The sequence below is a fragment of the Varanus komodoensis genome, unplaced genomic scaffold (genome assembly GCF_004798865.1).
Source record: "Varanus komodoensis strain SLA01 unplaced genomic scaffold, ASM479886v1 scaffold57, whole genome shotgun sequence".
NCBI classification, from domain to species: Eukaryota; Metazoa; Chordata; class Lepidosauria; order Squamata; family Varanidae; genus Varanus; species Varanus komodoensis.
The window spans coordinates 2,182,809-2,200,971 of record NW_025336182.1 but is presented as its reverse complement, the minus strand read 5'-3'; the positions used below and the strand labels follow the sequence as shown (position 1 = coordinate 2,200,971).

General features: G+C 55.3%; 2 protein-coding genes across 4 annotated transcripts in view; both read left to right on the top strand.

The window, feature by feature from the left end:
- ANKRD35 (ankyrin repeat domain 35) overlaps window positions 1–6,017 on the top strand; it is a 31,212-nt gene extending 25,195 nt beyond the window's left edge. The window contains exons 12-14 of the mRNA XM_044449054.1: window positions 2,467–2,556; window positions 4,567–4,632; window positions 5,955–6,017. Coding sequence (XP_044304989.1) covers window positions 2,467–2,556; window positions 4,567–4,632; window positions 5,955–6,017 — 219 coding nt within the window. The remainder of the gene's footprint in view (window positions 1–2,466; window positions 2,557–4,566; window positions 4,633–5,954) is intronic.
- A 4,435-nt stretch (window positions 6,018–10,452) lies between these two features.
- The window catches only part of PIAS3 (protein inhibitor of activated STAT 3), a 42,870-nt gene continuing 35,159 nt past the window's right edge, over window positions 10,453–18,163 (top strand). Inside the window, exons 1-2 of one of the 3 annotated variants that reach the window (XM_044449128.1) lie at window positions 10,453–10,457; window positions 18,048–18,089. In XM_044449128.1, the coding sequence (XP_044305063.1) occupies window positions 18,066–18,089 (24 nt within the window). In that variant the 5' untranslated portion in view covers window positions 10,453–10,457; window positions 18,048–18,065. Of the gene's footprint in view, window positions 10,458–17,955; window positions 18,090–18,163 lie in introns of those variants that run through there. The other 2 variants (XM_044449127.1, XM_044449125.1) reach the window with 2 other exon arrangements.

Below are 18,163 nucleotides of genomic sequence, written 5' to 3'. Positions count from 1 at the left end.
GGAGTCGGCCTTCTTCACGCAGCTGCGCCCTGGGCCGGCATGTCCGCCGAGCGGTCCGCCCCCCCGCGCCCCCCAGATCCCATCCTTGCTCAGTCACTGCCCCTCAGGCCCCATCGCTCTGCGCTTGAAGTTTTTGGGACCTTTTTGCCCCAAGGTGCATTGCTTGACTCTGGCATGCCCTGAATGGCATTTGCTGCATTGGTGCGCCATCCCCCAGCTTGAGGGGGGCCCTTTGGTGCTCCCCACACCCCCTTTTGCTTTCAACTGCCCTAGAAGGTTTGGTGCCATCGCAGACTTGGCCTGCTCACTGCTTGCTCCCAGTTGTAGGTCAAGTAGCATCGGTCCTCATCCCGGACCAAGGAGGGAGCGTCCAGAGCCCCTGGCCAGATCTGGCAGCCTGGGCGCTCCGCTTTGGGGTCAGTGCACCCGTCTGGAACTTGAGGGGCTGCCCTCAGGCAAGGGCTGCCGTGGGGTGGGTGCCCATCCGTGAAGTGGCCCCCATGGCGGGCGTGGCTGGTCAGGGAACGCTCGTTTCTCGGAAGGCGAACTGGCAAGACTCAAAGGAAGCCAACTCGCCCAAGAGTCCCAGTCCAAGGAAGAGGCGAGGTCTTGGCTCCAAACCCCAAGCCTTGCTGTTCGACCAGAGCAGAAATGGCACTGGAAGGAAGCCGTTCCCTTCAGAGCAGGCCACCCTCCCAGTTACACAGTGGCACCTCGGCTCACAAACCAATCCATCCCGGGACTCTGGTCATGAGCCAAACTGGTCGTGAGCCAAGTCAAATTTCCTCATGAGGTTCAGTGTAAATAAGGTTAATCTGTTCTGCAACTATTTTTTAATCAAAAAACGTGAAGCAAAGTGACAAAGAACAACCAAGATCGTGGCCAATCCCCCCCTCCCAGCGGTTGTGCGTGGGGTGGGGGGAGACGGGCACAATCCTGGGCGCACTGGGGGGAGGCGGGCACGCTCGGGCAGGGAACACGGGCACAGTCGCGGCCATCTCCCCCCCAGCACGGACGCGGCCATGCAGGGAAGGGGGGCGCGCTCGTGACCGGATGCAGAGTTCGTGACCCGCGGCAACATTTTTATGGAATTTCTGTTCGCGACCCAATTTGGTGGTGAACTGAGGCATTCGTGAGCTGAGGTACCACTGTATATAAAATCTCAAATTGGAAAACAGAAATCCGGAGGGGGTTGGCGTTTGGCCTTCGCCAGCGTGTTGCCGTCCACAGCGCCACGGCCTGGCGTGCTCCCACCGCAGGATCGGGATTGCCCAGCGTGATGTGGGGCGCCCTGTGGAAATGCGAGCCATTCCCAGCGAAGGCTGATACGGTGCTGCAGGGCCGGCGTGCCCTCGTTAAGCCATGGTTCCCCACGGCTCGGTTGAGGCCTCGGGCCGAGCCACGGTTTGCGTGACCCGTGCTCAGAGCCCAGAACTCGCAGCCCGAAACTGCAGTGGGCCAAGGAGGATTAAGAGCTGCACGCCTGCCTCCACTTTCCCTGCACCTGGTAGCGGGCGAGGGGGGATTGCATAAAAGTGGCGGTTTTGGCACCAGTCAGATCTCCTGGGGAGAACTTTCCACAAAACGGTCGCTTAGCATGAGAGCTTGTGGGGCTGCTCAGGTGTAACTCTGGCGCTGGGTGGCGCTCCGTGGGGTTAATTGTGCTTCCCGTTTCGAACAAGGAGCTATGAATGTTGCCCCGAAGGAAAGACTTGGATCGGCCGTGGGCATGGCTGCACTGTGTCCCGGGGCCCTTTGAATGCTGCTCAGATGGGGGCTGGGAGAGCTGGCTTGACAGAGGATAACGGGGGTGCTCACCTGGAGCCCCACGGCAAGGTGGCGGGGGGCTTTTGCCACAGCTGCCAAGGGGTTTGCGCGCCTCCTACCCCTAACCCCGTGGGAACAATTTTCTGGCCCGGACAATAGAAGAACCCTTTATACTTGTGTTTATTTATACTTCTATCCCACGTTGTTTCCCTTCAAGGGACTCAAGGCAGCTTACACAAAGAGCAAGCCCTAAGACACGCTGTGGCTTATTGGGGTGACCCACTGCAGATACACAAACCACCCCAGGAAAATCAGACCAGATTCACCCATCGTGACAACCTGTGCTGGGGCGGCAACCCTGAACGGGTCGTTGTGTCACAGCCCCAGACGGCGAGGGTGTGACCTGGCCTAATGTGAATGCCGCAGCCGTTAAACTGGGCCGTTCAGCTCTCCCTTCTTTGGGACCTCCTGGATTTGTTTGCTGCTGGACCCGTGGGCGCCACCCATGGGGGCCACCTTGGAGAATGGGAACTGCGCTTTATCAGCATTTTTACCCATGAAAAATGGGCCAAAATCCAAGGCGATAATGCAGCGGTGGCCCTGTGAGCTGGGCCACTGCCCCATTCTATAGGCAGGAGGACTTTTGGCCAGGAAATCCGGGGGGAACGTCCGCACACTCCCTCTTTCATTTCCTTGCAGATGAAGAAGCTGCTGAAGGAAACAGAGAAGCTTTCCAGTGAAGTCCTCAACCTGCGCAGTGAACGGGCCCGCCTTCTGCTGCAGAACGAGGCGAGTATTTGGGGGAACACTGGGTTGCTTAGGAGACCGCGCTTTAGAGCTTCCCAAAGTGCGGAAGGCCATGCTCCTCGGCACCAGAACGGGAAATCCATAATTCGCACGCTTTTCAGAACAGATGCACGAGTTCCCCCGCTCAGGCTGGACATAATAGCCTGCCTAATCAGTGGCATCTCCAGGCAGTATGTCATTTCTGTCTGCGCATAGAGATGGCGGGAACCTTTGGGGGAGCCCCTTTGGCACGGATGTTGCAGCTGCTGGGGATTTCATGGCGATCCCGTGCATGCCCAGCTTAGAGTGAAGGACTTCCCTGCATCGTTTTGACCTGCCGCTTTTCGGGGGCTTCTGCTTCCAGACACTTTGCAGGATCAAGACTGGTTCCTTTACACATTTCCACCGTTTTTCCTTCTGCTTTCCATGACACAACCGCAAGGCGGTGGTGTGGCAAAGGGAAATTGCAAAAATACACAACCATTTTGCAGTGCTTTCTAGCAGCCTTTCCCAACCTGCTGGCCTTCTGAGGCATTTGGACTACAACTCCCAGAATCCCCATCCAGCAGGGCCATTGACTGGGAATTCTGAGTGTTGCAGTCCAAACGCGTCTGCAAGGCACAAGGCTAGGGAAAGCTGCTTTATAGCATGATAACAGCTCATCATCCTTATTCTAAAGAAAAGATAGTGGGAACCGTCAGAACGACTGTGAGAAGCTGCTGCAAATGATTGTGGTGAGGAATCCTGAACGTGCAACAAATGCCTTGTGTGTTTAAACGCCTTCCAGCACACGTGCCATGGCAAGAGAGGAGTGCTTCACACTGCTTGGCCCTTGGTGTGAGTCCTTGTGTAATGCACACACAAGTTTCCAGTGGAAGCCATGTGCGAGTCACCACAGTATCCTGTTCACTGTATGCATATGAGAAATAAGTTTGCAGCTGCGTTTTCAGCATTGTGCTTAAAATTTTTCATAAACCTTATGCAACAAAGCTGCACGGGAGAAAGAGGGAAATGGGGGTTTTGGAGAAGCGAACAAGTAAATACAGGAGTGTCCTTCCTTGCCAAACGCAACACATCTCAGTGCCAAACTGACAATAGTTTGCAGATATTTCTCTTGTTTCGTGATTGAGAAGTGAGAAGTGAGCATGTCGTGAGCGGAGCCGGCTGGTGCCGGAGGTCAGACTAGATGGCCCGGGAGACCCCTTCTGACTCGCTCTGTTTCTATGTTTCTAAGTGGTATTCCTCATAGGGATGGACTGGCTCCTCGGGCCACCAGTTGCTGGACCATCAAACACACAAACTTGGTTCAGACAACCATACTCAAAGGTTAGATGTGGCGTGCTGTTGAACCATGAGTTGTTATTGTCTTGTCTGAACCCAGGTGCACAAACAAGCCATGGAGAGCAACCTACAGTTCACAGCCCAACCGCAAGCCCTAGGTTTCCTTGATGGGGTGTTCATGGTTAGCAAACCATGGCTTGTTAGTCCAACAGACAACACACTCCATGATTCAACAATGCCCAGTTCAGAAACCATACTCAACCCCTGGGTGTGAGATGCCATGTGGTCTTAAGCCAGTCCTCTTAACTGGTGACTTACTTAACCCAATAGCTGCCATCGTTACTTCTGCAAACTTTACAGCCGAATGCGGTAAGTGACTGAGGGGTGGATCAAACACCATTTTCTTCACGTGTGGAAATCTTCAGCAAAGGGTCTAAAACTAGCTGCCGCCTTCTGTTTTGACCTTCCATTGCTGATCGGGGCTGAAGTGCCATTTGAGTCTGGGAACCTGCAGTTCAAAGAACTTCTTTCTTACAACCGCCTTGCTATGAAAAGAGAAACGTTTTCCTTGTCCAGGAAGGTAAACCCATCCCAGATGAGCCGGCCGAGGCCCTGCAGAAAACGGGCATTCTGCCCGCTCGTGTGTCTTTTTCGGTGTGGGAGGGACAGCTCCCCGTAGGTGATGCAGAGCCTTTGTGGGCTCTGTCCGCTAATTTCCTCAATATTTTTCAGGTCGTGCAGAAGAACCATCAGGAGATCGTGGCCATCTATAGAACCCACCTGCTCAACGCGGCCCAGGTGCGAACCAGAGCCATAATATTTCTCCCCAAGGATTAGCTCCTCCTTCCCCCCAGAAACAAATTGCAATGGCTTGGTGTCTGGGTGAGCAGTCGGTTGTTCTCGTCATCCCCCCCACCCTCCCCATGCCGAGCCCCATGCCGTGGGTCTTCCCTTCAGGGGTGCTGAACCTCCAGGGGCGGCGCTCCCTCTTAGAGAAGCTCTCGGGGGCTGGACTCCGGTGGCGGACGGAAACAAAAGCTCGGCCTCCTTGGGGGCCGCAGAGCCGGAGCCGCGGGCCTCAAGCGAGCTGTGTAGTCCGCAGCCCAGCTGAACACCCCTGCTGTAAACGGGGATCGGGAAACAAGCCAGAAGTACCGATGTGCCCACGGCACGATCATGGTCTGCTCCCAAATGCCAGCCAGGCTTGCCTGTCTGAATGCTTCCCAGCTGGGAAAAACCCTGCACCGAGAAGACTAGCCGGAAGGGGATAAGGCTGGAAATGCACCTCCTTTCCTGCTGCTTGTGGTTATTCTTGCTATTTATTGATTTGAATTTATCTCTTACATGCCTCCTACAAGAAATGCCTGTGGGTGTTTTACAATAGGCAGAAAGGATAGAAACACAACCAAAAGTTAATATAAAACCAATATACATGGCAACGGTGGAGTGTAACCTTGTAGGACTTGGATAATAAAACAGAAACACAGAAACAGGGCGAGTCAGAAGGGGCCTCCCGGGCCATCCATCCAGTCTGACCCCCGGCTCCAGCCGGCTCTGCTCACGACATGCCCACCATGTGGATGTCCAGCCTATCCTTGAACACCCTCACCAGTGGGGCCTGAACATGGAAGCCCATTCCACACCCTCGGGGTCCTGACTGTCAGAAGCATGTAGCAATACTGAAAAATAACTTAAGAGATTCTGAATATTTTTGAAGCCTAGTGAACAGCAAGTCTGAACCTGTGCGAGGGCCAGTAGAGGGGCCACTACCAAAAGGACCCCTCTGCTGTTGCGAGTCTCTGAGCTGGAGAAGCGCAGCTGTGCATTACCCTGACCCGGAGGCAGGTCCATACAGGAGGAGGCACACGCCAGCGATCGAGAGCCCAAGCCTGTGGCACTGCGTGCATTAAAAGCAGCGCTTGGAACCCGGTCTGCACACTGCAGGGGTAGCTGTTCTTAAGACAGGGGAGTCTGCAGGGGCACGCCCTCTCCCCAGCAGTCGGAGGCGGCACAGTCCAGGAATACAGAATCTGTCTCCTCGGGTAGCCCAGACATTTTCCCTGCCGCAAAATATTGCCCGGAAGCGCAACCTGGCTTTTTGCAAAATGTCTTTGGTCCAGGGCTTCATGGACGAAGAGGTCCACGCCATGCTGCTCCGGATCCTGCAGACCAATGACAGCTGACCAGTAAGTCTCCCAGGGCCCCACAGCCGAGCTTTTCCTTCGCATGGCTCCCACGCCCATCCGAAGGCCCGCCGCAGCCCCCGTCCCTCGCAGCGTGGCTCTCAGCCCCGTGCATCCTTCTCATCCGCAACAGAGCCGACGTCCTGCAGCTTCGTGCTCTGCCCCAGCACCTTTTGGATGCAGACCCCACCCCTGGGATATGCAGACACCCTCCCCGTGCGGCACGCCTGGACGGTGCCCACGTCGCTGTCGGCCGCTGCAGGCGAGGCGTGGGAGGGCTCCTCAGAGCCTGGGGGGTGCGGGGCGACAGAGCGGCACAGTGCGCCCCCCTGCACTTCGCTGCCCGATGTGGCGCCCTCGCCCCGCTCCCCAGGAGGGCCGGACCAGCAGAGAGCGTCTGCCCAGCGTTCCCACGTGGCCGGAGGTTGCAGGGCTGGCGGAAACCCCTTGGTGAGGAGCGTGGCCGCTTGCAGGTGTGCGAGGGGCACTGGGGGGAGGCGCACGGCTGCGAGCAGGGGTGCGGAGCCCGCAGAAGCGGCCACACGGCCTTGCCACTCCCCGAGGACGTCCCTCCTCGCCCTGCTTCCGAAGCTCCGCTTTCTCTCTTTTTGCGGGAGGGCGACAGATTCGGACCAGCCAAAACTGCGAACACGGGGGTCTCGCAAAGCCGCCTGCCATAGGAGGTCCTTAATGTGAAGCTGTCTGTGCACCAGTGAGTGGACAGCTATGCAAAAACTGAGGGGGGGCATTTTGCAGGACAAAACAAACGTTTATTGAATGAGGCATAAGACCATTTCAAAATGAACCACATAAAGTAAAGGTAAAATTCCACATAAACCATTCTAAATACCCAAAGAACATGCTCAGAGCACTAGGATAGAGAACACCCTCTGAGCATGTACAAAGTGCATTTCCTTCCACTGCTGAGCAATGAGATCAAAATATTGATTTTATTTTACAGAATTTTGACCCCACTCTTCAGCCAAAAAAGGGTCCTAGAGCAGTTTACAAAGCTTAATACTCACATAGTCCCTGCCCTCAGGTTTACAATTTAGAAGATACCTCACAGAGGAAAGGGGATCGGAAGGGAGGAGAAAAGAAGCCAAAGTTGAGCACCGTGTCTTAGCTCCCAAGTTCACATCACCTGGGTTTATGGATCAATACTTCCAAACTGACAATCGGGGCCTCCAGGGAGGCACTGGCTGCCCAAAATGGGTGTCAGGAGGTATATGGAAAGTTATTTTCTCATTCCAGGTTTCAGCCCTGTTCGAATGTTAACACTAGAAGGAGTCTGGTGCACACCTTTGTCTTTCCGGCATCACAGAACCGGCTCACACTCTTTATTGCCAGCATTCCTCAGGGGAAGCATGGATTTCTGGACTCTCCCGAAGCAGACGACCAACAGCAAGGGAAGCGTCCTGAGATGCTGCACACACGCTCAGCGGCTCGCACCCGTTTGCATGCCCTTTCCTTAAACCCGCTTGGCTCCTTTTGCAAGAACTGGGAATTTTGCCCTGGGTGGCAATCAGGAGGATATTGGGGTGTCACAGAGTGAGTCCAACCCCCTCCTTGCTTAGGGTTAAACGAACTTCTTGCAGAGCGACTAGGGCTGCAGGACCCGGATAAGACCCTTCCGGGGCTGAGAGTCCCCATCAGCCATGAATCAACATGAGGCCCACAGCAGCAGGAAACAGTTCTCCTCCAGCCCCGGATGCCCTTCCTTCTGCCTTAAAAGTGCCCCAGCTGCCCAGCTGCTCCCGCTGCCTTTTTCCTTTGTATGTTCCCCGCTCTGTCAGGAGTGCGATGTTCTTGCAACGGTGACGTGATGGCTGTGAAAGTTTGCGCAGCAAATCTCTCAAGCTGTGGGCCTAAACTCTTGGAGGGCTCCCAAAGGCCATCTAGTCTGATCTCTGCAAGCGCAGGTGGTTGAATCTGGATTGGATTGCTGAGAACACCTCCTTTTAACCCCAAAAGGGATTCTGTTGCAGTTTTTCCAACCTTTTGTGTGTGTGTGTAGCTTTTAAAAGACGCCTCACCCACCTTGAGACCTGTGCAAAGGGTGGGATAAAGCCCTTATTTGGTGTTTGTTTCCTTTCCCACTCGGCACATGGCCCAAGAGAGGCAGCGCCCGGTGACCCAGGACATTGCCCACAGAAGCACTGTTGTCAAGGCAGGGCGCCCTGGCGGAGTCTGGCCGGACCCAACCCAGGAAGCCCGTGACCTTCCAACAGTGGCCAGCCAGGTTGCCTGGGCGCCCACTGCTGCCTTGCGCCTGTTACAGGTACACTGCCTCTGAACATGGAGGCTTCACATAGCAGTCACAGCTAGCAGCCAGGAATAGACCTCTGTTCGTCCATGGATGTGTTCCACAAGCGTGCAATCAAAGCCAGACACAGCATACAAGGAAAGAGGGATGGGGAGAGAAGAGGGAAAATTGTGCAGACTTTCAGTAGGGCTGCTGGACCGACTCTGCTTCCCCTCTGATATGCGGGGGTGGGGGCGGGAAGGCGAACTGGAGCAATGCCCAGGGCTGCGCCACCTCCCTCGTCCCATCCTCCCCGCACAATCTGGGTGCGGGTTCGTTGCACCCTGAGACCAGGTAGCTGCCCGAGTCACCGAAGCTGGGCCTGCTGCCGCCGCACCAAGGCTGTGCCCAGCGGAGAACTGGCAGCTCCGACTCCCCTTCGGGTCCACTCCGGAGCGCGTCTGGGCCGGGACGGATGCGGACCCTGTGCACAAGATGTTCTGGGCGTCTCCCCGGCCGGTTCCTTCACACGGAAGTCCCCTCTGTGCTGCGGGGGACCGGCGTCTCACTCAGTTGCAGCGCTGCGGAAGTGAAGGTGGGCGGTGGGCGCAGCGACATGAGAGCAGGCGGCTCTTCCCCCTCCGCATCGAAGTGCGATTCTGGCAGAGTGAACTGCCTCGAGCGTTGGCTGTACGCCGGGTTTCGACTCCCCCCTTTGGCCCCGACAGAACCCCAGAGGCTTCTTCTTCCCGCCGGAGCAGAGCAGGAGTGGCCGTCCCGCCTGCCGCCACAAGAGGCGAAAACTCTCCGCAGAGAAAAGGTGGCACAGGGGGATGTGTGCCCTGCCAGCCCCGTTTAGGGAACTGGGGAAAATGGCCCGTCCCCGGAGCTGATGGCCTCCCCAGGGCCGTTACGGGCTGCACGAGGGATGCTCCGTGGCCGTGCCAGTCGCGAGCCCTGACGCCGCAAAAGTGGCCCGGGCAGGTGGCCGAACACAGCTGCTCTCCACCGCCCGTCAGAGCAGGATAAATCCCGCGGCGTTCCCTGGCCCCACATGCCTGCTGTGCTTCGGCTTTCCTCAGGGCCGGGCTCGTCTTGTGAAGCATGGGAAAGGCTCGCCTCTCCCGGAGTCCGGGTCTCCTGGTCACGGCGGTGCCTGCACCCTGCCCCACGGCCTCCTCTCAGCCACACAGGCTCCCCTGCTAGCTGGGGGTCAACCCCTGCCTCTGGCTCCAGCCCTGCCCTGCCCTGCCCGGGCAACTCAGCTCTTCGTGCTGGCTGTGGCCCAGTCCCAGTCCCTTCCCTTCCCACGCCACCGCGGCAACGCAGGTCTTCCCACTGGCTGCGATTCAGCCCCTGCACTTTTCCCGAAACTTGATGCCTCGGGCTCCCGCCGTGCCTCATTCTGCCCCGTCCTGCCCTGATGGGCTGCGTTGCCACGTCACATGCCACGCTCCTTCCCACGGTGTGTCAGGCCACTCCTCGCTGTCTCGCTTTGCTTCCCGGCCACCCAGCCTCACCTGCCACAGCCCCACGGCCCTGGCGCCTGCCCCGCGAGCCAGCCCCAGGGCCCTGCTCCTTGCCTTTCCCAGACAGGCACTCCGGTTCCCATCTTGAGCCTCTTCCTCAACCTAGCGCTGACCCGACAGCCAGTCCCTGACCAGGACTCGGACTTTGCCTCGCCTCTGATGGGCTGCCGGGTCTCGGCGCCTCTGGCTTCACACCTGTGGCCCATGTCTGGATGGTGACAGGCCTGGGGCTGGACCGGCTCCTCCGCCACCCTCTGAGACACTTCTTCCCTGCCTGCGCCGGTCACCCCGCAACCCAACCCCTGAACATTGGGTGGCTCCCCAACCTGCCCCGGTATTTTCCTCCCTGTGAAAGACTGAAATGCAGATCATCAGCACAGGTGGAAAGAGCACTGAGATAAAAGAGGCGGGTATTTTAGGCCTCCCCATCTCACCTGTGGCCACACCTTTCTGTGTCTGAAGCTTTGCCCACATCTGGAGTGCGACTGAAGAACTCCGAATTCGGCCTTGGGGTGAAAGGCATTTCTCACAGGAGGCCTTCCAGGGAACATGGCCGAGCATTTCTGGCCTGTCTTTTGCATGCTCCAAATTGTGCGTGCAAAGGCAAGACTGCGCCAAGCGCTGTGCAGAACCTGGACGGGGCCCCTGCCGCAACGGGTGGACGAGGTCGGACCCGATGGCCTCGTTCTGCAAGGTTCGTTCGTGTTACTGCACTGCGGTACATGACCTGCCTTCCTTCTTGTGCGGAATCCGATGTGCCGGACAGAGCTCCGTTCTGTCCTCACAACAGCCCTGCAAGGAAGGCGAGGCTGAGAGGGAGATATTGGCTCAAAGTCACGCAGGGCGCTTCCTGGCTGATGGGGGACTCGAACCCGGATCTCCCAGAACCACTGTATCGCACCGTCTCCTGGTGGAATCTAAACTGATCAGTGCAAGGTCCATGAGACCCCCGGGCCCCTTGCAAGAGGAAAAGGGCAGGGTGAGAATGCCATCATCTTCGTTCAAGGCGGGAGGGCATGTATGGTGCAAAGCAGAGTCAGGTAATCACTGAATAAACTGAAGGGACGGGAGGGTCGGCAACAGCTCCTGCGATTCTGGAGAGAGGCAAGAACCAGGAGAGAGAGGAAGGCTACCAAACGGGACACCTGGACGCGAAATGGCACAGCTGGCCCGGGACACGCATGCAAGAAAAACATCCGGCCTGTGCGTATTCAGACGGAGGAGCTGAAGGCTTCTTGGAAGACCAGTCTGTTGATCAGATCCGCAAAACGGGGGCAGGGGCCACCACTGCGGAGCAGGTGCTTCCGATCCAGCAGCATCTGGACAGACTGGAAGTGGGCAGGAGACAACAGGATGGTGTTCAAGGTGGATAAGTGCAAGGTCTTGCACTTGGGGCATAGGAATGGGTGTCATAAGTACAGGTTAGGGGACAAGTGGCTGGAGAGCAGCACTTGCGAAAGGGACCTCGGAGTGCTGGTTGACTGCAGGCTGAACGTGAGCCAGCCGTGTGATGCGGAGGCCAAGAGGGTGAATGCCACCCTTGATTGCATAGCCAGAAGCGTGGCTTCTAGATCGAGAGAGGTATTACTACCACTCTACACGACTCTGGTGCCCCCGCAACTGGAGTATTGTGCTCAGTTTTGGGCCCCTCATTACAGAAAGGATATAGCCAGGTTGGAGTCAGTGCAGCGAAGGGCCACAAGGTTGGTGGCCGGTTTGCAGGGGATGCCGTATGAGGCGAGACTGAGGGAACTGGGCCTCTTCAGCCTGGAGAAGAGGAGACTCAGAGGGGATCTGTTGGAGACATGCAGGTATGTGAGGGGGTGTCACACGGAGGTGGGGAGAGACCTGTTCTCCCCTGCAGAGGAAGGCAGAACATGCTCCAACGGAGCAAAGCTCAGGGAACCCAGGTTCCATTTGGATGCCAGGAAGCACTTCCTGACAGGTAGGACCCCAAGGGTGTGGAATGGGCTTCCCCGGGAGGTCGTTGAGGCCACATCGGTGCAGGTGTTCAAGGAGAGGCTGGACATCCACATGGTGGGCATGTTGTGAGCGGAGCTGGCTGGAGCCGGGGGTCAGACTAGATGGCCCAGGAGGTCCCTTCTGACTCGCTCTGCTTCTATGCTTCTATGAACTCAAGGCCATTTTACTTTAGTAAAACAAAAACCAAAAACAAAAGGGCAAGATGCCATCTATTATACTGAAGCATTTGGGCCTTCGTGGCTCATTCTGGGAATTCGGAAAGTTCCTACAGAGTTTCCGCCACAGACAGAGAAACACAGACATTTCTGGCACAGAACCGTTCTGTCTCTTTCGGAAAGAGGGTCAAGTCATGGCGTGGATGGGATGGAAAGTCGGTCTCTGGGCGTTCTCAGATTAGGTATGTTACCCTTCCCTGGGCACCCTGCACAGCGCTTTTTGCCGGGGTTCCCAGCACAGAATGCTGGACGCCCCTCTGCCCGCAAACTCGACTCTTAGCGCCAACCAGATTCAATTGAACTTGTGGCGCAGCCAATTGTTGGAGCTATGGAAAATGAAGTTCAGGAGGAAGGAAGTATGCTTAGCCTGAGGGAAGGGAAGCTGTGAGGGGCACATGCCGACACTCCTGAAATCCCTGAAGGGGGCCAAACTCCAGGAGACAGGACTGTATCTAACGGCCTTCAGTGGCTGGATTTCAGTGGAACATTAAGAGAAACTTCTTGAAAGTAAGAGCACATCAATGATGGATGAATTCACTAGAGGGGTAGTGAGCTTTTCCTCCCAGGAGGTCTTCCTGCCAAGGCCTGAATAGACATTTGCTCCCAGTTAGATTTTCTGTATCAAGCAGGGACTGGACTAGATGACCTCCAGGGTTCCTTCCAGCTATATGACTATTTGAAATCTCTTCACCTGTAGGCCTCCAATTCCTTTCCACTTATGGAAGGATCCCTGCCCCCCACATCTGAAATTAATGCAATAATTGGAAAAATCAGTCATAAAAGAAAGTGTTCGATTTTTGGTCCGATTCAGTGGAGATGTGGCCGAGCATTGAACTCCGGAAGAATCCCAGATGCTGATCTTATGAATGTTTCTTCCCAGGCTGGCTCTGTTGCTTTCATTTCCGGGTTCCAGCGGCCAAACGAAGTTTTCTAGCCGACAGTAGGAATGATTTTACAGATCTTTCTGAGTTCAAGATAGCCTAATGCGTTCTTTTTCTGCAGACTAAGGGAAAAAAGCCACACCTCTGAGAAGGCTTTTAACAGAGGCCTTTTTTGCCCTTCTGTACAGAAAGTGGGAGGTGTGGCAAGCATGCAGGGTTGCTGGGCTTCTGTGCAGACAGCTGGAGCGAGGCTAACGTCAGAGCTGGAGCAGGAGGAGGTAACTTCTTGGAAGAGGATGTGGTAAGGGACAGCTTCAACTTGACGGGAGGAGACTTTCCCCTGTGAAACTAGTTTCTCTGAAATAAGCCGCATGCAAACGATGCGCCTGGTGCGCAGACGGCCTGGGTTGGCATCCTTGGATGCTGCAGGAGCTCTAACGACCGCGGCCTGCCCGGTCCCCACGGGCATCGGACCGCCACTCGCAATTTCTCACAGTGCTTCCACAAAGGGCAGCTCCGTGCCTGCGCCATTGCCAGAATCCCCGCAGGCGCACTGCGCCAGGGACCTGACGGGACATGTGGAACGGGAGTGTGCCAAGCAACCGAAGCTCATCATGCTTGGAAGGGCATCGCCAGTGAGTGTTCAGCCTCAGCTAGTGGGACCCAGCCCTTTGCCTGATAAACTCCTATGCACCCCTTTTGCTTGTGCACACCTGGTGTGGAAAGCCCTCCCTGGCACGGAGCTGGCCGTCCCGCAGCGGGAGGGGGAGTCACCCTGCTGAGGGCGCACCGCTGGCCTGGTGCCTCGGCCGGACGCCCTGGAGAGCTCCCACACGCTGTTCTGCCCCCGTGCTGCAAGCGAAGGGCCGCTGGGAGGGCCACCTGCAAGAGGTGAGAGAAGGTGGGGCAACTGACCCCATCCGCACGCCAGAGAGAGGCCCACACCAGGAAGTTCTGGATCAAATGCTTAACTCGGCCCCGAACCCGCTGGCGGGGCTCCAGCCTGCTTTCTCTCAGCCTCAGCCCTGTACCCGGTTTGTGAGGCCATGCAGATTGACCAACCCAAGGGGCTGCTGCGAGGGGTACAGCATCGTGCCAAGTGGGTCAGTAATAAGCCCTTAGCGGTCGTTCTTCTTCCTTCTCTTTCTCCTCCTATATTTTTATTTTATACTGATAATTTTAATTTTGTATTTGTAAATCAATGTATTTTTTTGTATTTTTATATTTAATGGTAATTTATTATGTACTATTGTATTTCAATGTATTTTATCATGTTGTAAGCCGCCCCGAGATTTCGGCAAGGGGCGGCATAGAAATGTTATAATAATAATAATAATAATAATAATAATAATAATAATACTGGGCAGTGACCTGCAGGGCACTGAATCGGAGCGAAGCCTGCCATGTTCAGCCAGGCGCTCCCCCAGTAAGTGTGCCTAGGGTTACAGTGGAAGTTATCGCAGCCATTTCAAGGCACTAGTCCTCTGGACGGGTGCATGGGACAGGGGCAGAGAGGGATGAGTTAGGGCAGAATGGGCATGTCAGGGGACACAGAGGCGGTGTCAGGAGATGGCCTTCAAGGGCTGGAGGCCCAAATCTGTCACTTTGAGCCCCAGTTTTCTGGGATGCATCTGCACCACGACCACTCTGTCCCGAGGCCCTGGTCAGGGGCCCTGAGGGAGGTGATCCTCCTGGATGAACTGGCTTTTGGTCCATAGGAGTGTCACCCCGTTGCCCCAGCCTTGAATCTTTCTGCTCGAGTTTGTTTCTGCAATCCAATGCCCCCCCCCCCCCCGTGCACATCTTTCTGTCCTGTGGGCTTGAGCTCTGGAACTTTTCAGGACCCTGCACCACCCCAGGCCCATGGCACAGGCAAAGCTGTGACGGGGACCAAGGAAGACGCGCCAGGCATTTGAACATGACTGCTGCGTCTTTCGAATCCGGTGGCGCTGCCCAAGTGAGAGTTTTGTGCTCAGATGGACTAGTGTTAAATTCCTGGAGTCAAAGATGAAAACAGCTCCCTGCACAACTAGTATAGGATAAAGCGCAGGAGCGTGGAGACATTTCTCAACCCTCTTTAGTAAACAGAGACATTGCCATGAGCCACAAGTTAAAAACTTCACTCATGCTTATGTTCGCATCTGTTTTTTCCTGGTGTGTTGCTACAACGGATGAGAAACTTTTAATCAAGAGAAATGTTTGATCTTCATCTTGTAAAGCGTATTCCTGCAACACTTTCAAAAAGGTGTCTTTGGTAGTATGTGCATTTATTTGCAAGTAATTAAATTGTGATTAATTGCTTAGGATGGTACGCTTAAACACATGGGCCAGGAAGTAAGTTTCACTGAACAGAAAAGTCTGAATTCATTGCTTCCTCATTCCCTAATCTCATCTGACCCTCATTTATGAGGAAGCTGCACTGAGTTCTGTGAAAATTATTTCCAGACATGAGAACATTGCGAGATTCTGATGCTTGGAATGAACTAAAAATGGGGGTTATTGGTGTGCACATGGGTTGGGAGGAAGGTGTGGATTCTGTGTCAATATTCCAGGACCCTTCCTTGAATTTTGCACCCTGAGGAAGATAAAAATACGTCTCTAGTTCTCTCAGATGTAGCAATATAAAGCAGGTCGTGTGGAGAGTGCCCAGTGGGTCATGAATAAGCAAATCCATTTTTCTGGCTAGTGAGAGCAAAGACACAGAGATAACAAATGAACATCAGGTCCTCCTTTTAAAACTTTAATGTGGTAAGCGGAATTCCTATTTTAGCATAATTAAGGGTTTAATCCTGTGTACCTTTAGACAGAAAAAGAGGGCTACAATTCCCAGCCCTGCTGGGGGGGGGCGGGGTATGCTGGGGGACTGCAGGTTTTCTGCAAGGAAAATCCCTCATGCAGGAGACGGGGGTCCCTGCATTTAGGTTCCAGCTGCTCTGCACCAGGTCCTTCTCACCTGACCCCACGCGCTTCCTACAAACTCTCGGACTGCAAAACTGGATATGCATCCTTATTTTCAACCAGTTCTGTCCATGGCCAGGCACTGTCTATTCGCTTCTTCCCTGGGACACTTCTGCCCAGGTAAAGGTGCTCTTTGGGGGGTGTGTGTGGCTGAAACAGCTCATTGGAGGCTGCATCAAGGGACATTTTCTGAGGCTCGGCACCCTAGTGTGAGTCCCCGCTGAGACGTGTCCCCCAGAGATCCATGTTTATTATTTATTTATTTATTTATTTATTTATAAAATGTGTATGCCTTCCAATTACTTGCGTCTCTGGACGGCTTACAAAATAAGTAAATTGACAACCCACTCTGGCTGCAAGTTAATAAAATACAACAATAAAATACAATATTAAAACATATTAAAATATTGATTAAATAAAAAGGTCTTAACCTGGCGCCGAAAAGCATATAATGATGGCACCGGGCGGACCTCTCTGGGGAGCGCATTGCATAGTGCTCTTCCTCTGGCAGCCTTGCCCTCAGTGTTCAGGGGAATAAGTCTCTATAGTACTTTATATGCAGCGCTTCTTTTGTAAAAAAATAAATAAAAAGGTGCCGGAACTCACGTCTTGGGGTCACACTTTCACACAATGGTCGCCACTGAGTCAGCGCGCGACCACATGACCGATCCCAAGCCGAGCAGAGCAGCGCCCTCACAATCAGCCCACAGGCACTATATTAATGATTTCTGCTGCAGATCTGCTAGCCCAACAGGGCGATTCACAATCACTTGGAAAAATCCATCAAAAATGGTGCCGGAACGCCAGTCCGGTGTGCTCTATGACAAAAAAAGCCCTGGTTATATGTATTTTTGAAAATACTGTTGTTATCATTAAAAATAGAAAGGGTTAGGGGAGGTATCTTCTCCAAAAGCTGACCCTGGACAGCTCCAATTTTTTTTTTTTTTGATCCAACCCAAAGTTATCCTATTATTATTATTAGATTGGCTGTGATCATATGGAGGCTAGCACTCCTTCTATTGCATTACATCCCATTCTTCTTCTAAAGAAGAACCCAATTGGCTTACCAGCATCTCCTCCACCCAATTTTCATTCCCACAACAACAGCCCTGCAGGTAGGTAGGTTGGGCTGAGAGTGAGCGGCTGGCCCACACTGACCCGGTGAGCTTCATGGCCAGCTGGGGACTAGAACTTGCATCTTCCGGGTCCCCATCAGAATTTGCTGGGCTCAGGACTTCCCCAGGTGTGGGGTCACCACTGCAAAACTCCTTCCCCTCGCAGGTATGCCTGCCATTGCCACACCTGGCTTAAAAACAAGCTGGAACATGCATTGCAATTTGCAGGTGGGGCTCAGAAATCATTACAGGTGCTCCGTGGGTGTTTAACTGTTATTCATCGTTTTGATAATAATGTGCCACCTTGATAATAATGTGCCACCTTGTGAAGCCAGGACAGATGGGTTTAAAATCTTTCAGGCTTCCTGTGCAGACGGGAAAATCCTTGCGTGCTGCACGCCCCAGCTGGCGTGTCTGGCTGGACAACGCTGGAGTCGCAGGACTTTTTCCGTCTCAAGAGGCTTGCACAGGCTTGCCGCCTAAAGAGAGAAATCAGCTAGGAATATTAATGTATTTCCAAGAACAGAGTCAAGGCTGCACTAAGCATCTCTCCCCGTGCAACGTACTTGTCATTTTGGTTGGCTTTCATTTTGCTGCAGCAAGCCCCGGCCGAAGGCGTGTGCGGCGGTGCACGTCTGAACGCGCGAAGGGGCTCCGCGCGCGCGAGTCGATCAAGCGCTCTGGCGTCGAGCATTTGGCGCAGCGCGCCATCCTTCGCCTCAGAGCATCAGAAGCACCCTGCTGCATGGGACTCGGGGCCGCCGGTGGGAAACCCGCACGCGAGACCCGCGTGGCGCCGCAGCGCCCTCCTACCCATGCTCCCCAGCCACTGGCGCGCGCGGACCGCCCTCGGCGCCAGGCGCGCGGACGGTCCCCTCCGGCAGCGCCGCGAGTGCCGCTGCGCCGGGGCGCGGGCGCGGGAATTTCGCCCCGCTCCCTGGGCCGGCGCGCTGTCCTGTACGGCGCCGCTGGCCCCGCCCCGCCCGCGGAGGCGCGGAGGGCGGGGCTCCTCGGCGGCCGCGCCATTGTCCGCGCCGCGGCTGTGCGGCTCCGCTCGGCGCAGGAATTTCGCCGCGCTCCCTCGGCCCCGCTGCTCCGACCGAGCGGCGACGATGTCTCAAGATGGCGGAGGCGGCGGAGCTGAAGGTAGGCGGCGGCGGCGAGGCAGAGCAGCGCAGGGCGGGCGGCGGCCGCGGAGCCCCGGGCCGGGGCCTCCGCGC